The sequence below is a fragment of the Puma concolor genome, chromosome B4 (genome assembly GCF_028749965.1).
Source record: "Puma concolor isolate L17-30 chromosome B4, mPumCon1.1.hap2, whole genome shotgun sequence".
NCBI lineage: Eukaryota > Metazoa > Chordata > Mammalia > Carnivora > Felidae > Puma > Puma concolor.
The window spans coordinates 127,617,326-127,637,539 of record NC_141673.1 but is presented as its reverse complement, the minus strand read 5'-3'; the positions used below and the strand labels follow the sequence as shown (position 1 = coordinate 127,637,539).

Below are 20,214 nucleotides of genomic sequence, written 5' to 3'. Positions count from 1 at the left end.
ATATGTATTGATATTGTGTCTTCCTTACGAGATTGTACATGAGATGACACGGGTAAAACATTCAGGGTTCAGTCTGGCAGAGAGTAGTCATAAAATGCATACTTGTTAAATTAGCTAATAAATTTTAAGAACCGATCAATTAAAAACGCATGTTCCTTTTACCTAAAGTTTGTGTGTTCCATGTAGCATAAAATCCACCATTTTGCACCGAATGGTCCGAGTTAAAAATCACCACCAGCTGGTTGGAACCAGACTGGATCGTCCTGGGGTTTGAACTTCCACAGTATTGTCCTATTAGGGGCGATCCAGGAGAACCGCCATTCCTGACGGTTACAGAGTCCCAAGCGCAGGTTGCATGGGCTTCGATATCAAAGTCACTAAACGTAAGCTGCAGGAGAGAAAAAAAGAAAGAATGAGGCACTCTGTGTTGTTCACAGACCTTTTTATTTTGTTTTGATTTATCTAATTTTGTGTTTATGTCTCTTATTTCATTCTCCCCTGCCCTCTTCTCTTTTTCCTTATTGGAGGTTCTACTGGAAATTTTGAGAGGAGGTATTCCTCCTGGAACCGCAGTCACTAGAGAGAGCGCCACAGTCCAGTGGGCTGGGCTGGACGCTCACATCAAGAATGTGATTGCAGGGGCGCCTGGGTGGCTCAGTCGGTTGAGCGGCTGACTTCGGCTCAGGACATGATCTCGTGGTCCGTGAGTTCAAGCCCCACGTCGGGCTCTGGGTTGATGATGGCCCAGAGCCTGGAGCCTACTTCCGATTCTGTGTCTCCCTCTCTCTGACCCTCCCCCGTTCATGCTCTGTCTCTCTCTGTCTCAAAAATAAATAAACGTTAAAAATAATTAAAAAAAAAAAAAAGAATGTGATTGCACTTCTCTCCTGGGTGGGGAACATTGTCTACATATACGCTCTCCTATGCTTTTGCAAACTAGATTTCTTCAGTAACTGTACACTTGGAGATGCCAATGTCTGTACTCTAACGAGAGAAGACTTGGGGAAGATGATGATCTGATTGCAGGATCAAAACCTATTCTAATTGCTTGCTTATTAAAAGAAATCCGTTTCCACACAGGATGTGGTATTTTTGTTCCAGAACAGAATCAGAACTCACAGTGATGGTATGGCCTTGTGGGGCTTCTAACAACCAGGAACAGTGAGTCGAGCTGTCGTAAGAGGCTGGATAGTTGGGACTTGTGATTACGCCACTCTCACCCAGTTGTATTCCACCACAGTCTGAAATGAGATTTGTAACCTTCTAAATTAGATACAAGAAAAAAAAAATCTCTGCAAAGCCAAAGTAAGTAGGTCTTACAGCCATGATTTTAAAAAAGCAATAAATGAATAGAAGAAAGTGGAAAAAGCAAAGTAAAACTGGGTAGAAGATTAGAAATTACCAGAATTCCATATAGTGTTAAACAGTATCACACAGTGAAGACAGGACCATTTTTTAACGTTTATTCATTTTTGAGAGACAGAGAGAGACAGAGCACAACCAGGGGAGGGGCAGTGAGAGAGGGAGACACAGAATCTGAAGCAGGCTCCAGGCTCCACACTGTCAGCACAGACCCCGATGCGAGGCTCAAACTCATGAACCACGAGATCATGACCTAAGCCAAAGTCAGCTGCTTAACTGACTGAGCCACCCAGGTGTCCCAAGACAGGATCATATTTAGTACAAAAGAGAAGGAAGATAATCTGTACCATAAATGGAGAATAATTAGATGTGCATATAACCCACACTGTGTAATAACATTGCCTTGCTTGAAAGAAAACAAGCCACTGAAAATAAATATAAGCTTGAAGAATATGATGCATAGCATAACTAAAGAATTTGTCATTTGATAAAAAGCATTTATGTCGGTGGTCAGCTATCAAAGTATAGATTAGCATGGCAAGTTGAAGAACAGATATATTTTTAAAACACAGGATGGTCTGACATTCTACATGAATAATACTGCTTCCTGAAACCTCGTTCTTTTCTTTCAATTCAATAAAGAAAAGTCAACTGGCAAGTGGTTGACCAATTTTACTCCCTCTTCCAATCAACTGTTTGATTATAACACAAAGAGATGTTAGATAAAACTATAACCAAAACGTATTTTGACTAATAGGTAAACTTAATAGAAAGAAAGGGGATTTCCAAAATCTATAAAAAAATTAAGTGTAGGAGTGCCTGGGTGGCTCAGTCGGTTAAGCGTCCGACTTCGGCTCAGGTCATGATCTCACGGTCCGTGAGTTTGAGCTCTGCATCAGGCTCTGTGCTGATGGCTCAGAGCCTGGAGCCTACTTCGGATTCTGTGTCTCCCTCTCTCTCTGCCCCTCCCCCACCCTTGCTCTGTCTCTCTCTGTCTCAGAAATGAATACCTCTCACATTCTGAGAGGTAATCCTCTACTGAAAGTTCATCAGTTTCAAAGGATGTAGAACGAAGGTGTGGGCCCCAGAGATATGGGTCTGAGGTTTTGAACACCTGCACAAGAAGAACATACGGCCTTGGACCCTCACAAAAGGAAGGGCTGGAGTTGAGACTTTTACATAATGTTGAGGTTCTAAAAGAACGGCCATGTTAGTAGAAAGGGACTCTAGAAAAACTCTGATGGCCCAGAGAAGCAGCAAAGAACAGTGCTGTCTGTCTTGGGTTGAACTTTCAGATATAAGCAGAATGTCACAGATGCAAATCCAGATATAAGCAGAATGTCACAGATGCTAATTGCAAAAACATTAGCAAATAATATCTAGTAATATGTTCAAAACACATGTCACACCAACTAGGATTTATCCTGGAAATTAAAAGATGGTTTAATGAGAAGAAAGTCTTTTAATATACAGCTTGTTATATTAATATATTAAAGGAGGAAAACAGTATCATCTCAAAAGATGCAGAAAAATCAGTTGGTAAAATCTTATACCCATTCAGAATTAAAAAAAAAAAAGTACACTAACAATTGAAGGGATTTCTTTAACCTGATAAGAAGTATTTACTGAAAACCTAAGAGAAATCAATAAATTTAACAATAAAAGGTCATAGGCATTCACATTAAGGTCAGAAACAAGATGCTATCACCCCTTCTGTTCAACATTGTGATGGTGGCATAGCCAGTGAAATAAGACGAGAAAAAACATTAAGTTTTGGGGTTGAAAGAAACAAATACTGTCATTTGCAGAAGACAGGATTGTTGACACAGAAAAAACACAGATAACCTACAGACAAAATACCAAAGCTAGTAAGAGTGTAGTGAAATCTCTGGGCTAAAGATCCACACGTAAAAAATTTTAAATTCCTGGATATCGGCAAGAAACAATTAGAAGACGTAATTTGGCACATCTCATTGACATTAGTAACAAAACTCATAGCTACCTAGAAATGAATCTAACAAAATAGATGTAAGATCTTTGTGGGGAAAATTGTTAACTATTCCATTGCCAGAGTTTGAGAGCTTAATCACAAGTCTTACCTGTAAAAGAATACTCCGCATGAAATCCAACATATTCTACACGTTCATTGGTGACGAAGTGTATCCACACCTGAGGATAAGGTACAACCAGTGGCACTGTAGGTTTTGAAGGTCCACAAAGTCTCCACATCAGAGGCCCATCAGCATCCCCTGAGCAAAATAATACACCAATTGCCATAATTTATGTAGCTTTTGAGAAAGACATTCCATGAATTCAGTAGGAACAAATAATAAAAAACATTTCAAGGTATTTATTGACACACATCGAGATTCTGATGTAGTAGCTGCCATTTCACAAAGTTCCTTTCTATGTTTGTCAACTGCAAAAGAAAGAGTCCCTCCAACAGGGTAAAAACAAACAACAACAACAACAAAAACAAAAAACAAAGGAAAAAACCCATGCTTTTTTAGTATGGGCATCTTTCTCTACTGTAGGTGCCATTTTGTTCCAATTTGTGTTTTCATAACTATTTTAGCATACCTAAACAGAGATACAATTAATTAAAAAGAAAACAAAACCTTTTGGATGTGCCTTTTTTTAGGAAGTAAAAAATATAATACCAACAGTGATAAAATACATCATCAAGATAAAAGTGATAATTAGCTAAAATTTTAATGATTTCTTCACTGCATTTAATCAACTAAAATGAATAGAATATTCAGTACTCAGGCTAAGAGTTGAGAGAGCTGAGTATTTTTATGGAGATTATTTTTCATGGTAATTTGATTAACCTTTTTTAAAACACCTACAGAGCTCACATTTAATCTTCTCTTTATCCTGTCAGATCAGTATTATTGATCGCATAAGTCAACAAAATATAGTATTTTAACTGTCTCTAAAATGAGGGACTATAAGAAATTTAATATACAGCTACTCTGCTTAATTCAATAAGCCAGTGGTTTTGAGCCAGGTGGCAGTGGTGTGGGTTTGTCAGAATCACATGGAGAACATTCTCAAACTACAATTTCCATTTTCCTCGTAAGTCTCCTCTAGATTCATCTACCTAGAAGGGTCCAGATGATTCTCCTGCTGAGTCCCTTGGTCTGTGACCACAGACTTTATCAAGTTCTCCCTGAAAATTCTGTCCAACATGATCTCAAAGTCAGCATTGATTTCAGTAGCCACCGTAGAACATTGCCACCACCTAATTGTACTATTTTCTGCTGCTTTCAACCTCCTTTAAAAAAATTTTTTTTGCAATGACATGGAACTCAGTGAACCTTAAACAGCATAGACAATCTACAATGTTACTTTGTTTCTCTTTTCCAAACCACAGAAAGGGTGTCAATGTAACAATGGGTGCAATTTGATGGATAACCCACTCCTCAACTTCAAGAAAGAACTAAAATGGATTCATCTTCTATGAATGCAGATTTTTAAAAATTCTGGAGACTTATGGTTTACCAAGTAAACCTCAATCCATTTCCATCATGAAAACAAAGACAAGCTTGACTCCTCTGGGGATAATTCCCCAAATAACTTCCATGTGCTTCTTCATCTGGTACACTGCAAAACTTCTTTTGATTTCTAAGTAGAATTCCTGTAAATTTAGGAAATCACTGATACAGTTCTGACCATGCCAAGTCCCAGTCTCTGAGGAAAGAAGTCTTGAGTACTAAAAGATTATTGAAGGGACCACCTGAACTCATGAAGAGAGAACAGACAGAGGCACCTGGGTGGCTCAGTCGGTTAAGCATCCGACTCTCGATTTCCTCTCAGGTAGTGATCACACAGTTCCCTTAGTTGGAGCCTTGCATTGGGCTCTGTGCTGACAGTGCGGAGCCTGCTTGGGATTCTCTCTCTCTCCCTCTCTCTCTGCCTGCCCCACCTCCACTTGGCCTTTTGCTCTCTCTCCCCCTCTGAAAATAGATACATAAACATTAAAAAGAGACAGAGAGAGAATACACGCAAACCGAATCTCTCCTGGGTAAGTCTCACATCAATTGAAACACCAGTCTAGTTGTAAACACTGACCCAACTCACTCACTGTTAATAGAGCATGTTACCTCAGCTGGGTGTCCACAGAATTACAGCTTTTTTCTGACCAACATTCTTTTGGATTCTATGTACATACATTGTAGGCACTTGAGTCCCTTCATTGTTGGTGGTCCCCAGGTATAAGAAGAATACCGTGGATAAATGGGAGAACAGTTGGGGCGCCTGGGTGGCTCAGTCAATTGAGCATCCTACTCTTGATTTCAGCTCAGGTCATGATCCCAGGGTCATGATCCCAGGATCGTGGGATTGAGCCTGGAGATGGGCTCTGCACTGAGCATGGAGCCCGCTGAAGATTCTTTCTCTCTCCTTCTGCCCCACTCCCCTGCATGTGCTTTCTCTCTCTCTCTCTCTAATAAAAAATATAAAAAAAAATAAACTGGGAGAACATGCTCTTTGAACTCACCCACTCGTAGCTCAAGGACATCAAACTGACAGTCTTGGTGACTTTCCAGGTAAAAATCTTCAAAATGAATGTAAATGGATGAATTTCCCTGATTTGGATTGCTGAGAGTCCATTCACAATTTAAGTTTCTTGAGTAATTACTGACTCCATCATAGCCAGGGGAAGTGAAGTTTCCTTTGGCAGAATTTGTAAGGGACCCACCACATACTAAGAAAACAAAGGGCAACAGAGAAAGTAGCAGTGAGGTCCAGGCCATAACAGAAGATGCAAATAATACAATAACAACGAAAATAACAACAAGATTTTTATTGCTTTGTTTTTGTAGATGACGTTAAGATTGTGGGTGAAGGGCTGGCTCCTGCATGAAGAAGTTTCTGTGAGTTTCTGTGAGTGTCTATGGAAGTTGGTGTGAATTTCTATGGAAGACGTTTCTGAGAGTTTGGAAATATGTGTAAAACTAAACAGCTTCTTTATTTTCCTGTAGGGTAGATTAGGTGGGTTTGTGGGTTTGGCTGGGCATCTGTTTCTCCTAATTTAAGCCTATTGTTCATTAATATTTAATTTGGAGAAATATCTAACTACAGTGGTGGTCTCAGTGGCTTCTCATTAGCAATTCTCCACTTGAGCCTTGTTATTTCATCAAACAAATAACATCATGGGAGTGCCAATGAATTCGCTCCTTTTCATATGGGAATGAATGTTCCTATCAATGAAACAAAGATTTTTTAAACATTCAGTTCCAACTCTTTCTACTATTTAAAACTCTTAGATAATAGCACCAATCCAGAAAGTAGGCGAATATTTAGACTGGAAAGGCCGTATCTTGCATAATTTTTCAATACTCTGTATCCAATGTGAACCCTCATTCATTTACACTGGAAATATATATACAGATGGCTGGCTAAGAAACCATAAAATCTGTCTATCTTCAATTAGTCACTTTCAGGGAGTCAGTTACCTTTTTAGAGATAGAAGGTCACTTTCAGCAGAAAATAATTGACCAAGGACTGTGAAATAGGCAACCAGTATTTCATGGCGACATTATACGGGATTGAGCTAGAAGCTCTCCTAACAGCATTGTTTTTTAATTCACAATGGCAGCTTTCTTTCTGAAAGTATAACTTTTTTTTTTCTGCCTGGCATGGGTTTTCTACCTGGTTATATGTGTTTCCTGCTGTAGAAGCTCTTAGGTGTAATTTTGATCTCGAAAGGGAAAATAGATGGCTCGGCGGCTATTGGTGGTAGCTGTGTGAACATCTGCGGTGCCCATGATTGAAACAGGTGTATTTATAACGTCTTCTCTTACCTGCATCTTCACTGGATGTGTAGGAAGCACTGAAACCTCCATATGGCCTGGATCCATCAGTGAAAAACACGACTCTCATTTTGTGTCCTGAAGATTTGATCTCCTCACTTACATTCACACTGCTACACAGTTTCCCTAGCTGGGGTGAGTTACTTCTAATGCCATTGAATATCTGTTGGAAAAATCATTTAACCTTTAGTCACACAGTCCATCTTACTGAATATTTCCTGGGAGATTATATTCACAGCCCAGATACACTTCCTTCTAAGGAAACTCTGTGCTAAAATGAATTACTTAACAGTCCGGGCTCCTAGCCCAGTGCCACAAGCCACTTTGTTGCCCGGAGCACATTCTGTTTGGCCTCAGGGTCATTTCACTAAAATGAGAGTATTACAGTAAAGCCCTCCTGCCATGTGCTGACAAATGAAAAACTGCTGTACTCTTTGCAACTGGAAATCAAGCTCTAAATGTAAATTAGACAGGCCAACGCTCTTACATCTTAGTTCACAGAGTTCACTGATGGACCATTTTTCTTAACAATGTATCAGGAACTTTCGTATTTGGAATGAAGGTTTAAATGTTAGTCTCTGATGATTTGAAGCCTATAATAACTCAAATATTTTAAAATGCCTTGAAAAGTAACTTTAAAAAATCAATATAATAGTTCTTTCCTAAGTACTTATGGATCCAAAGCCTCACTTTTCTTATTAATTTGAATTTTAAAAAATGGTTTCAAGTAGTGCTGACTCCAAAATATTAAACAATAATTCTAGTTATGCACATACTTATAATAACTGGAAAGTATTATTCCATTTCTGTGCAAGACCAAGGGAGTTTTAGCCTGCCTGTTTTTCACGGTTCAGGAAAGATCCAGAAGTAACTAAAAAATAATTGACTAATTGAGTAGTTGATATTCCTGTTTTTAACAAGGATTTGAATCGTTCACAATTAAGAATAATGATTCAGAGGATGGCACTGACAGAAACGAAGGAAGAGGATGCACTCCATAACAGACGGTGTGAGCTTTTTTATTTACTATCATTGATTATGAAATTGAGCTCTGTGGGCTTCTGGTTTAAAGTGTCTTCTGACTCAAAGGACCAGACACAGCATTTCCTATTGCTAACTGAGCACCAGGCTCTGCTAATAGCCGACTTGTATTACTTGATCCAATTAGCACAATGCCCTCTCAGACATAAAATATCATCCCTGTTTTCCAGATTAAGACAGTAGAATTCAGAGAGGGTTATGCAATTTGCCGAAGTTCAAACAACTAGTGATCATGAAACTGGATTGAAATCGTCCCTCTGATTGCAAACCATGAAGTCATGTAGAAGGCAACAGAAGATGACAAAATTTCAGTAATACTGAAAACAGGAATGGGCAACATTTTGCCAGAATCAGATTATCAGCAACTACAGACTAATGGAACACGTTGGAAACCACGACCAGTGGCAGTTATCCTTGCGCCAATGTCTGCCTGAGCTTAGAATCACAATGACTGATAATGTTCAGGCATCCATTTATAACATGAGCTCCTGCTTTTAAAGGCCACCAAAGTGCTGTTTCCACTGTCCTCTTCCACTCACATATGTACGCAGAAACTGCAACTCCCAGAAAGCAATGGAGTAGGAAGTAGGCATTTGAGATTCAGGACAAGCTCTAACATTTGCTATAAGCAGGAATAAAATCAGGCACATATCTCATTGTAGTGCATTTCTTCTTTATTTCTCTCCCTTCCTGTCTCTTTCTTTCTCCATCTCTCTCTTTCTCTTTCTCCTTCTTTCTTTTCTTCTCGCTTCACCCCACGTTTTTCGAGAAGTTCTCAAAGTAAATAAGGTACGGGCAACGGGCAAGCCACATCCCCTTATTTACAGCAGAGTGAAGAGGAAACAAAACATACAGTGAACCTATAGAAATAGATTTTGAAGAAAAAGAATGGGGACATGATATTAAAGATTCATAAAAGAAATTAATTCTCAGAGGTATTGTTGGAATTTTAACCTCCCCAGGAAAAAAAAAAAAGACCTGTAGACAGGACATTTGTAGTTCCCCCTCATTGACCGGTCAAGTCCCTCCCCTCCCCACCCAATGAGGACCATAAATTGACAATCCCATGCACACAGAGATTCCAAGCAGCATTTCAGTACTTCATTCTTGAATATCAATAAGCAACCAAGCATCACCACACATTTAAGGAAACATCTAATGTAAAAGGCAGAGACTACTCAATATACGTAAATAGGAAACAGGAACTTGAAAGAAATGGACCCTTCCAAAAGGAAGCAACATAAAACTTAAAAATTATGATTAACATGTTTATATACATAGGTGAATGTATCAAATACATGTGATATTTTAATGGAGAGAGTATATTCAAAGATCAATGGTGAAATAAGGATAATTCTAGGTACACCCCATCTCAAAAAGCTTGACATCCATGCCTACGTCCTTATGGAAATACAAGAACATATGCCTCACCAAATTAGGAAATGAGCCAAGACATGGAAATGCACAAATCATGGAGTCTGGGGCCAGCCCAGGAGAGGAATGAAGGGGCTTGCAAAGTTGCTGGTGAAGGGCATGTCTGATTTGACAGCTGGCATCAGGCATGTGGCTGATGAAGAAAGGTTCCATCATGGAGAATATCCATGGAGAAAGGATTTTGCTAAGGAAAACGAATGAACTGGTGGGTGTGCTTTACTATACAAGGTGGGGACGTACACCAGGAGCGAGAGCGTGTGGGAGAATCAGTGATATGTGCATCAACACTAAATATTAGAAAGGGCACAATTATTGTTATTAATCAGAAAAAAACAAGAAAATGCTACCATAGTATATTACTTAGTTGGGTTGGGAGTGGCATCTATATAATCATAATCTTGTAAACACTGAAGAGAAATTTAAGCAAAATCTGTGACATATGTATTTTGGGAGCAAGTTGGCAGAGGCTATGAATTGTGCGTAGCCGTGAGCATTTGGGCTAAGGGAGTTGGATTGTGAAGAGAGCTCAACCCTCATCTTCCAGGGTTGCATGTGGATAGATAATGTCTAAGACTGAAAAGCAAACAAGGAGCAGAATAGGAATATTATTTTGAAATAATGACATATGCACCCAAGAAAAAGCTAAAAGAGTTGGAAGTAGACACCTTTGGCATATATGATTCAGAGATGGGAAAATGACATGTAAGATGTGATTCAGAATTTGTGGTTGTTGCTGCAAATTTTATTTTCTTATTCAAGTTCTGAAACTATGACTCTTCATATTATCTTTCCTGCACAGCATGTGAAGATTCTGCTGGTAAGCATCCTAATAACCATTATATTCAATATTTCAACTATGGAAACAATTTCAAAGGAAAATAAGCTGTTGTATACATCAAAATTTTAGCAATGGGTTGGTTGCTAATTGGTTGAAATTCAAGTATTTTTAATATTTTTTATTTTCTGAACTCTCCAAATTTTGTTCAATAGGCATCCATTATATTTATAATCAGAAAAATAGATGAAAATTAGCATGCAAATGAATTATGCCACATTATTACAACTACATGATATATTCATTGACAAGAAAATACATCAAAATATGATATACTGCGAGTGGTTAATTTTTTTTTTCTACTTCAACCTTGCCTCTATATGTTCAGTTGTTAATAGGGAGGAAATGTTCCTCTAAAATAAGCAAGCTTACAGGCACCTTGGTGGCTCAGTTGGTTAAGCAGCCAATTTAGCTCAGGTCATGATCTCATGGTTCACGAGGTTGAACCCTGCATTGGGTTCTGTGCTGACAGCTCAGAATCTGGAGTCTGCTTTGGATTCTGTGTCTCCCTTTCTCTCTGCCCCTCCTCCCACTCTCTCACTCTCTCTCTTTCTGTGTCTCTCCCTCAAAAATAAAATTAAAAAAAAACATTAAAAAAATAAAATAAGCAAGCTTAGTCCAAAATTCCCTGGCTTTCAGATAGAAGAAAACACCTGGGGCCCAATAATTTTTAATATCTGATAAAACAGATCATTTCAATCCTTCAGGTGTTAGAAGGGATATAGGAGTACTGATGCATAGGGGCACTTGTACCCCAATGTTTATAGCAGCACTCTCAACAATAGCCAAATTATGGAAAGAGCCTAAGTGCCCATCAACTGATGAATGGATAAAGAAATTGTGGTTTATATACACAATGGAGTACTACGTGGCAATGAGAAAGAATGAAATATGGCCCTTTGTAGCAACGTGGATGGAACTGAAGAGTGTGATGCTAAGTGAAATAAGCCATACAGAGAAAGACAGATACCGTATGTTTTCACTCTTACGTGGATCCTGAGAAACTTAACAGAAACCCATGGGGGAGGGGAAGGAAAAAAAAAAAAAAAAAGAGGTTAGAGTGGGAGAGAGCCAAAGCATAAAAGACTCTTAAAAACTGAGAACAAACTGAGCGCTGATGGGGAGTGGGAGGGAGGGGAGGATGAGTGATGGGTATTGAGGAGGGCACCTGTTGGGATGAGCACTGGGTGTTGTATGGAAACCAATTTGACAATAAATTTCATATATTTAAAAATAAATAAATAAAGGATTATAGCTAAACTATAAAAAAAAAAAAATCCTTCAGGTGTTAGAACCTGGAAGCAAAATTTGAAGCTTGAATATGATCATTTTAGGGCAATACGAAGTATTATAGTAACGTACAAAGATGCTTTGTATTTCTGAATCTACTACCCAACAGGAGACAACTAAATTGAAAACAAAAGTGACTTGTCTTTAAAAAAGGACAATGATAGGGGTGCCTGGGTGACTCAGTCAGTTAAGCATCTGACTTTGGCTCAGGTAATGATCTCACAGTCCATGGGTTCCAGCCCTGCATCGGGCTCTCTGCTGTCAGCACAGAGCCTGCTTTGGATCCTCTGTTCCTTGCTCTCTCCGCCCCTCCCCATCTTGTGCTCTCTCTTCTGTCTCTCTCAAAATAAATAACTAAACTTAAAAAAAGGGAGGGGGGGAACAATGATAGTGCTTCTATTCATTCATTCAATAATTACTGTTTCTATTCTGTGCCAGGCACTGGGGACTCCATGGGAATGAATCACAGGGCACATCCTGATGGAGCTTACATTCTGGCGGGGAGAGCAGACAATAAACAGACAAACAAATAAATGCGTGGGGAATGTCAGTTGGTGTGAAGTGCTGTGATGGCAAAAATGCAGGGAGCAGGATGGGCCAGGGTGGAATCGATTTAATGTAGGGTCGCAGGGAGCAGGTCGTTTGAAGAGCAGCGAAGAAGAGAGACAGTGAACAGACAGCCGTCGGGGAGATGCAGGCCAGAGGCCGTAGCACAGGTACAGTGGGTTGTGGAACATTCTAGCACCCAAAAGGAAGCCAGTGGGACTGGATCCTAGTGGGCAGGAGGGGAGTTTGAGAGGAGATGCAGATTCTATAGGGCCAGCTGGGCCAGTGTAACCATCTGGGATCCTCCTCTGGTGAGAGGAGAGGCCAGTAGAGGATTTTCAAGGAGAGCGGCATGATGTGCTTTACCTTTAAACCCGTCACACCAGCTGCTGTGCTGAAAGTGCAGGGAGACGAGGGCGGGACTAGGGAGACAGGCCGGAAGTTATTGAATTACATCTAAGTGAGCCGTGATGGCTGTAGTAGGGGATATGGTGAGAAGGAGTTAGATTCTGGATCTCCTTAAAGATACAGTCAGTGGGGTTGATTATGCATGTAATACAAGGTGTGAGAGAAAGTTCTCCAAAACAGACATCAATGTTTTTGACCTGAGCATCCCCAAGTTTGAAACTGTTATTTGCTGAGATAACAAGGACTGAGGAAAGGTCGAGTTGGGTAGGGAAATATATTAATATTAATGTATAATTAATCCTGTATGTGTCTATATGTTTACATGCGTATCTGTCATTTAACAATCTTCATTCCCACTCATGGGTCTCCTTTGTTTTCCTTTGCTAAGGGAAGCTAAGAATGCTGACGGCATATCCCCAAGCATTTGACCTTGGCAGCACTGACCTTGGCAGGCACCCGTGGTCTTCCAAAGGAGGCACTCAGTACCTCAGGCAGAAAACAGTAACCTTGCAGGACCACTCAATCGCTCAGAACTTTCGGTGGTGGCCCGTTCTGTGACTCTGGTCCCAGTCAGCTATGTGCTACCCACGGGCTCAGCTTTTCTCCATTTACCCGTTTTGCCGTGTGTAATGATAATTTGCTCTTAAAATTTATCCTGCCTATGACCCTGATGTATTTTGTGACAACAAAGAGCCTCTTAAAACAGGTCTTACAAATATCATGGCAGTTTACTGCATTTTTGTTCTATCTAAAATACTGAGCATGTGTCTGAGGTACAGTTGCACAGATGGGAATATTCCCGACCTACGTTTCTGACTACGATTGATAGGTCATTAAGCTCCTTCAACGATGGAATGTGATACCCCTGACTGCAAGGAGACACTCACTGTCACATGCTCGCTGTTGCAGGATGGATGAACTTCCAGCCTCAGGTTGTTAAATGTCAGGGTGATCCGCCTTCCTTCCTGCACCGTGATCCTCCACTCACAGAGCCGGCTGTGAGGATTTGGGTTCGGGAAGTTGGGAGAAGTGAATGTTCCGGTAGGGCCCTGTAGGTCTCCACCACACTCTGAAGGGGAAGAAACCCAAGAAATCATCTTCCAATCCGATCAAAATGACCCCTTCCACAGGGAGTGTTCTCTAAAATATTTTCTTTAGTATTCCACGGGATACTAAAATTACGGCTTTTATTTTTCACTATGTGTATGTGATGACTTAACAGAGAACGCTGGTATTCACTTCCTATCTCTAATATTTAACATTTAATTCATGTTTCCATGGATGACAGTTCACTGGTAGTATTCTATCATCATGGCCCAAGAAGCATGAGAGACCAACGGCTGTAGTAATCTCAAGAGTCAGAAGATTCAGGAGACTTTTGTAATTATCCAGTTTTTTTCAGATTAAATCTGTGTTTTACCAAAGTATTTCAGAAAGGCCAATTCTGACAACTGTGGGGCTAATGGACTGGCTTTCTTAGGATGAGTATATGTGTGTGTGTGTGTGTGTGTGTGTGTGTGTGTGTGTGTGTGTGTGTATAGTATTACTAATATTATTATATTATCTACTATACTTAACAAATCAGTGAACTTACCTTCCATGCTAGATTCAAACCGTAGTCTAAATCCCGAAGCAGTCAGAGAGCCATCTGTGACAAACCTGACCAAAGCGATATTGCTAGAAGTGTCTATGCTGTCGGGAATGGTGTTTCCACAGTATCTGCCCAATAAATTTCCTGTGAGAGTCAAATAATTAAGTATATACACATGCAGGTGATTGATTTCATTTAACCTCTACTTGAGGTGTTCTACAAGTACAAAGAAAATGATAAAAGACAAGGCTCTGCCCACAAAGAAATGGTGACCTCTGTTGAGAGGAGGACAAACAGGAATAAAACAAACATATTCAAGTATGTGGAGACGTGTAACAAAACTGCAACCAGTTAGGGCAAGGAGGTCTCAGCGCAACGAGGGAGCTCATTTGGTTAAGGAGATGGTTCCAGTCAACAGAGTGACAACTGTCCAACTCACGTGATTTCTAGGATACACACCCTCTCCTCTCCTTACCCAACAGGATGCCCCTCAAATAACTGCATATGGCCCTGGAAAGTCACAACAAAAAGAGGATGTCTTCACAATACAGTGTTCTCTCAACGTGACCTATAAAGATAAGCTATATAAGGACACCTGGGGCTCCGGACACCCACTGTTTATGAGGGGGAACCCAGGGAGGGAAAAGTTGGCAGAGGTCCGAGCTGACTGCCCTTCTATGCAAAGAATAGATGTAGTTTGGCCTTTCTTGAGGCAACTTCAGAGGTTGAATGAGTACCTGTGAAAATAAACACCCCCAAAAGACAGCAGACGTATTTCACTGACCAGAGGTATGGTTTTCCCAGATCTCCACAAAGTCTTTCTCACAGCCAGAGGAATTCTGAAGGTTAAAGTCTTCAAAATGGATGGTGAGGTAGTGTCCCGAGGGACCCTCCAGATGCCACTCACACAACAAATTGTCTCTATACGGCAGTGTTGGATATCCGCTGCTTTCGATGACACCACTTTGCCCTGTCACTCTTCCCCCACACGGGGCTGCAAAAAAAGAACAATATTCTGTTACAGCGTTGTTGTTGTTGTTGTTGTTGTTGTTGTTGTTGTTGTTGTTGTTTTTAATTTAACCAGTGCATTTATAAACTTTCAGATGCCAATTGAATATAAGTTAATGCTTTAAAAATTCTGAAAATGTTTAAGTTAGTGTTTCCCTTATGATTTGAAATCTACTATTGATGTAAAAAGAAATGATACCACAGGTCCAGTCAAATAATGAGAAATGGAAAAGTGAATGGCATATTCTGTAACATCTCATTAATCCTCATGGGACACGATGTAAGAGCTATTAGCTGCAAGAAAGTTTCATTTCAAGGACTCACTGATGGATTGATAGGGCCTGCCTACGACTCTGTGTCTGTGATTCTGAAGACTGAGTGCATGCTCCACTAGAAGGGGTGCTGTGATTGATTAGTGATGCCTACCCTTTAATTATCAAGTAAGTGTTTCACTGGAGTAACTGGTATCTCAGGGCCTGGAAAATTCCTACTCAATTCTTTCTTATCAGCTGGATGTGACAGTTACATTGAATTATACACAATTTGCCTCAGGCTATAAAACGACCTATGGTGTAGGTTCAATAAGGCTTACAATAAGGCTTTCCAACTTTTGACTCTATTAAATATGTTTGGTTAGTGTTCAGACCCACCAAATACTAAATTCTATGTAATTGCGACCCTATTACATTACATCTTCAGTAAGCATGTGTATTGCTCATTTTTTAAGTAAGGAAATCAAAACACTGAGGAGACATATTTGTTTTTGTTTAGTGACTGATTTGGCACTAGAGACTTAGTGGGAAAACATTTTCCATTAGTGATGACTTCAAAGTTACTGTTCTAAATATAGTTATTTGAATATATATGAATAGTAAAGTGTTCTACTAGTTAAAGTAATACGATAGAGATGTCATGACAAAAGGAAAAAAAGCAAAAATTTGATTTAACTGAATATGCTTTCACAAACAAGTTAGGAAAAAATACAAAATATTCAAGTCTACTAAAAAGAGTGTCTTAAAATGGAAAGCAAGGTAAAATTTTAAACTGATAAATAACTTTGTGGTTTCAAACATTTATATTTCTTACTTATTTCTATTAAAATTAGGCAAATACAAAATCTCTAATTTTTTTAAATTTTTAATGAGTTTTTATTTCTTTTTAATTTTTTTAATGTTTATTTTTGAGAGAGAGAGAGAGAGAGAGAGAGAGAGAGAGAGCATGGGGGGTGGGGTGGGTAGCAGAGAGAGAGGGAGACACAGAATCCAAAGCAGGCTCCAGGCTCTGAGCTGTCAGCACAGAGCCTGATGCAGGGTTTGAATTTACAAACCGTGAGATCATGACCTGAGCTGAAGTCAGATGCTTAACTGACTAAGCCACCCAGGTGCCCCTAATTTTTAATGAGTTTTTAATATTTTATTATAATTAGTTTGTCATAACTTTCTTACCATGTATAAAAAATGTTTTTACCTATAGCATACTTGATCTTGAACCCCACATGTGTGGGGCTGTTGTCAGATCGGAATCTCAAATACATCACCTCTCCTGAGGACAACTGGCTGTTGGGCAAAGATGTTCCGCAAACCTTGGAAAGTACCCGTGCGTTTGAGTCAGCCCCATCACGCAACTCAAGGTAATTGGATGTGCAGCTACGGTGGAAAGAAAACTCCATTTAATATGTAAAGTCAATTGCTTTGACATATTTAAAAAATAAAGACTTCACCAACTTTCTCCAAGAGCATTATTAAATCATCATTTCTGCAGCAGAAGACACGACGACAGTTATTTTAAATCATATGTCACTTCAGAATACTGCACACTATTTTTCTAATCGTAATACGTTCTTTTGTTAGTAGCTCAAAAAGATGGGTTTTACATGTACGACACCAAAGAATATTTTCTTATCTTCCTCCATATTCTGTGCTTGTTTTACGAATACAAAAGTCATTCTCAAATTAACCCCCAGGAATTTCAAAAAAAACAAGTACTTTGTTTCACATGATGATGAGACACGTGTCACATGACAAGGAAGAACTCTCTCTCTTGACAGCCCTGCCACCCGGGGTTAATGGAGAGTCATAGCTGGAATCTCCCGTGTCCATAAAAGTGAGTATTTACCCAATATTTCTTAAGAAAGTCAGCCAATTAATGCTCACTGACTAGGACAGTGGCATTGTGTCAGGTGCCCATAAATGGTAAGCAAAAGCTCTCATACCTAAGTTTTCTTTCATACATATATTCTTGCAAATGTATATACACGTTTGTTACATGAACAGAAAAATTCAGGTTTTGTCAGCCAGGATAGTTATTCTCTTTGTGTTCAACACAGTAAGACTTACTCCCCAGTTTGTAATCCCGTAAGCATTGTCATTAAAGAAAGACTGGGAAATTGGATTGTCCTTGCGTTAGTCCTTTTTCCGACACTGGTGACCTCTAGTGTCACGTAACACAAATGTCCATTTGTTGAACAGGCATTTTATTATTTATGACATTGAGTATGAGGCTGGGAAAATAAATATTCATCTACCAGAGACACTATATTTTTCCTGTGGGAGGAAGAATGGATAACATCAATCTCAAACAGCCATCGTCAGTGTCTCCTGGAGGATGTGCATGGTGTCAGGAGGAACAATATCTGTGTACATAATCCACTCAGCTAATGACAGAGTGGCTGGCGGGCAGTGTTTTCAGGCTCGAGGTGTAATGCATGTCCCTTTTCCATCCCTAGATGTTCTATGCCGAGAAAAGAAGAGAAATTATTCTCGAACACGACGGCTGAAGAAAACTAACTCTGAGTAGGAGAAAAATGAAATGGAGTTGACTTGACATACCTGGGTGTTTCTTCAATATGGAATTGATCTTCAAACTGCAGCCTTATGAGCTTTCCAGGGGGAGCCGCTATGAGCCACGTGCAATCAGCGTGCTGGGGGTAATTGTCAGGGTGGTTGGGGGAGGTCACATATCCAGCAGAATCCGCATCGTGGATGTAGATATTGCCCCCACAGGCTGTTGAGAAACACAATGAAATCAACCTACAGTCTGGAGAAAGAGGATGCAATGCCACTAGCTTCTTCTTCTTTTTTTTTTCTCTTTTTGCACTGTCTTGTGTCTTTTTTTTTTTTTTTTTTTAATTGAAGTATAGTGGACACTCACTGTCACATTAGTTTCAGGTGTATGACAGTGATCTGACAAGTCTACATGATTTCATTTGTATGTGGCATCTAAAAGACACAAACAAACCAAAAGCAGAAACAGACCCATGAACACAGAGAACAAACCAGGGGTTGCCGAAGGGGAGGGAGTGGGGGGATGGGCAAAATGGATGGAGGGGAGTGGGAGGTACTGACTTCCAGTTATGGCATGAGTAAGTCATGGGGATAAAAGGTACAGCATAGGAAATGCAGTCAATGGTAAGAGAAGAACGTTGCATGGAGCAGATGGTAGCTACAACCTGTGCTGAACACAGCATAACCTCTAGACTTGCCACTATCATTTTTAAAAGTCTCTTTGGGGTGCCTGGGTGATTCACTTGGCAAAGTGTCTGACTCTTGACTTTGGCTCAGGTCACGATCCCACAGTGCGTAAGATGGAGTCCCGCATCGGGCTCTGCGCTGACAGCACGGAGCCTGCTTGGGATTCTCTCTCTCCCTCTCTCTGTGCCCCTTCCTTGCTCTCTCTTGCTCTCTCAAAATCAATTAAAAAACAAAAACACAAACAAACAAAAATAAAGTCTCTTTATCTGTATTTCCAATCTCAACGTCCCTTCCTCGAGAATTATCCTCATTTCCTTTTTTAAGCAAATAGACTCTGAATTTGCTATTGAGGGAGCTACCCAGTGTGTCACTTTTTAATTTGCCCAACCGTAAATTCTTGCAGAGCATTTCTCTCTTCCTTTTTTTTTAAAAAAAATTTTCTTTAATGTTTATTTATTTTTGAGACAGAGAGAGATAGAGTGGGAGCAGCGGAGGGGCAGAGAGAGAAGGAGACGAGACACAGAATCCGAAGCAGGCTCCAGGCTCCGAGCTGTCAGCACAGAGCCTGATGCGGGGCTCGAACTCAAGAACCGTGAGGTCATGACCTTAGCTGAAGTCGGACGCTTAACCAACTGAGCCACCCAGGAGCCCCAAGAATTTCTCCCTTCCTTAAGGCCAATAAAATGATGATGGTGCACAGAACATGCATTAGAACATCATCGAAGCACTAAAACACATTCACCACTTAGATAAGCACGTGAACGCACTAGCACTTAGGACTTCCCACTGACCGTGCAGTTGAATAGAAAGAAGCAGAGCTGTGACCTCCACGTTTAAAAGACTAAGCAAATTATATAAATATATATATATAATATTGCACAGCTCTGTGGGCATTCACTCATTATATTTCTGCAGGATTTAGATGCATTTGAAAAGCAAGGGACGAGTGGCATGAGAGAATCTGTTAGCCACTTTCTGTAAGAAGATAAATGAGTTTTTAACACTTCTTTTCTAAAAAACCCAGGTATTATGTAAAAATATTTTCCTTTTATCAATAAGCATTTTTGGGTAATCTCAGCAAACAATCCAGGCCGGAGTGAATTGGGTACTTACAATGCCAATGAAATGAGCCTACTAAGTTAGCCTCAGATCCCTGATCTGCTAAACGCTATCGGCATTTATTTATTTCTGCTCCCATTCAGTCACTTACGGTCCTATCCTGAATTTTGCCATTCCCTAGAATGCTTTTAGTCTCTGAAACCCTAAATGGCAGATTCCTCTGACTGCCTTCAATACCCTTGCCCTTGGCCCCTCCCTTAGACTCACCTTGCAAAAAAAAGAAACCAATTTCATGACTGTATGCAATTCAAACCGTTTGTGGAAATCAATGCCAACAAATGTGTGCTCTCCATG

General features: G+C 40.0%; 1 protein-coding gene across 1 annotated transcript in view; it reads right to left on the bottom strand.

Annotated features, from left to right (window-relative positions):
* Window positions 1-20,214, bottom strand: part of CUBN (cubilin) — a 278,146-nt gene that overhangs the window by 68,536 nt on the left and 189,396 nt on the right. The window contains exons 44-53 of the mRNA XM_086714844.1: window positions 18,160-18,334; window positions 16,799-16,977; window positions 15,108-15,317; window positions 14,327-14,467; window positions 13,620-13,801; window positions 7,170-7,341; window positions 5,864-6,070; window positions 3,462-3,611; window positions 1,120-1,241; window positions 163-388 (exon numbers count right to left, since the gene is read on the bottom strand). Of these exons, the coding sequence (XP_086570970.1) occupies window positions 163-388; window positions 1,120-1,241; window positions 3,462-3,611; window positions 5,864-6,070; window positions 7,170-7,341; window positions 13,620-13,801; window positions 14,327-14,467; window positions 15,108-15,317; window positions 16,799-16,977; window positions 18,160-18,334 (1,764 nt within the window). The remainder of the gene's footprint in view (window positions 1-162; window positions 389-1,119; window positions 1,242-3,461; window positions 3,612-5,863; window positions 6,071-7,169; window positions 7,342-13,619; window positions 13,802-14,326; window positions 14,468-15,107; window positions 15,318-16,798; window positions 16,978-18,159; window positions 18,335-20,214) is intronic.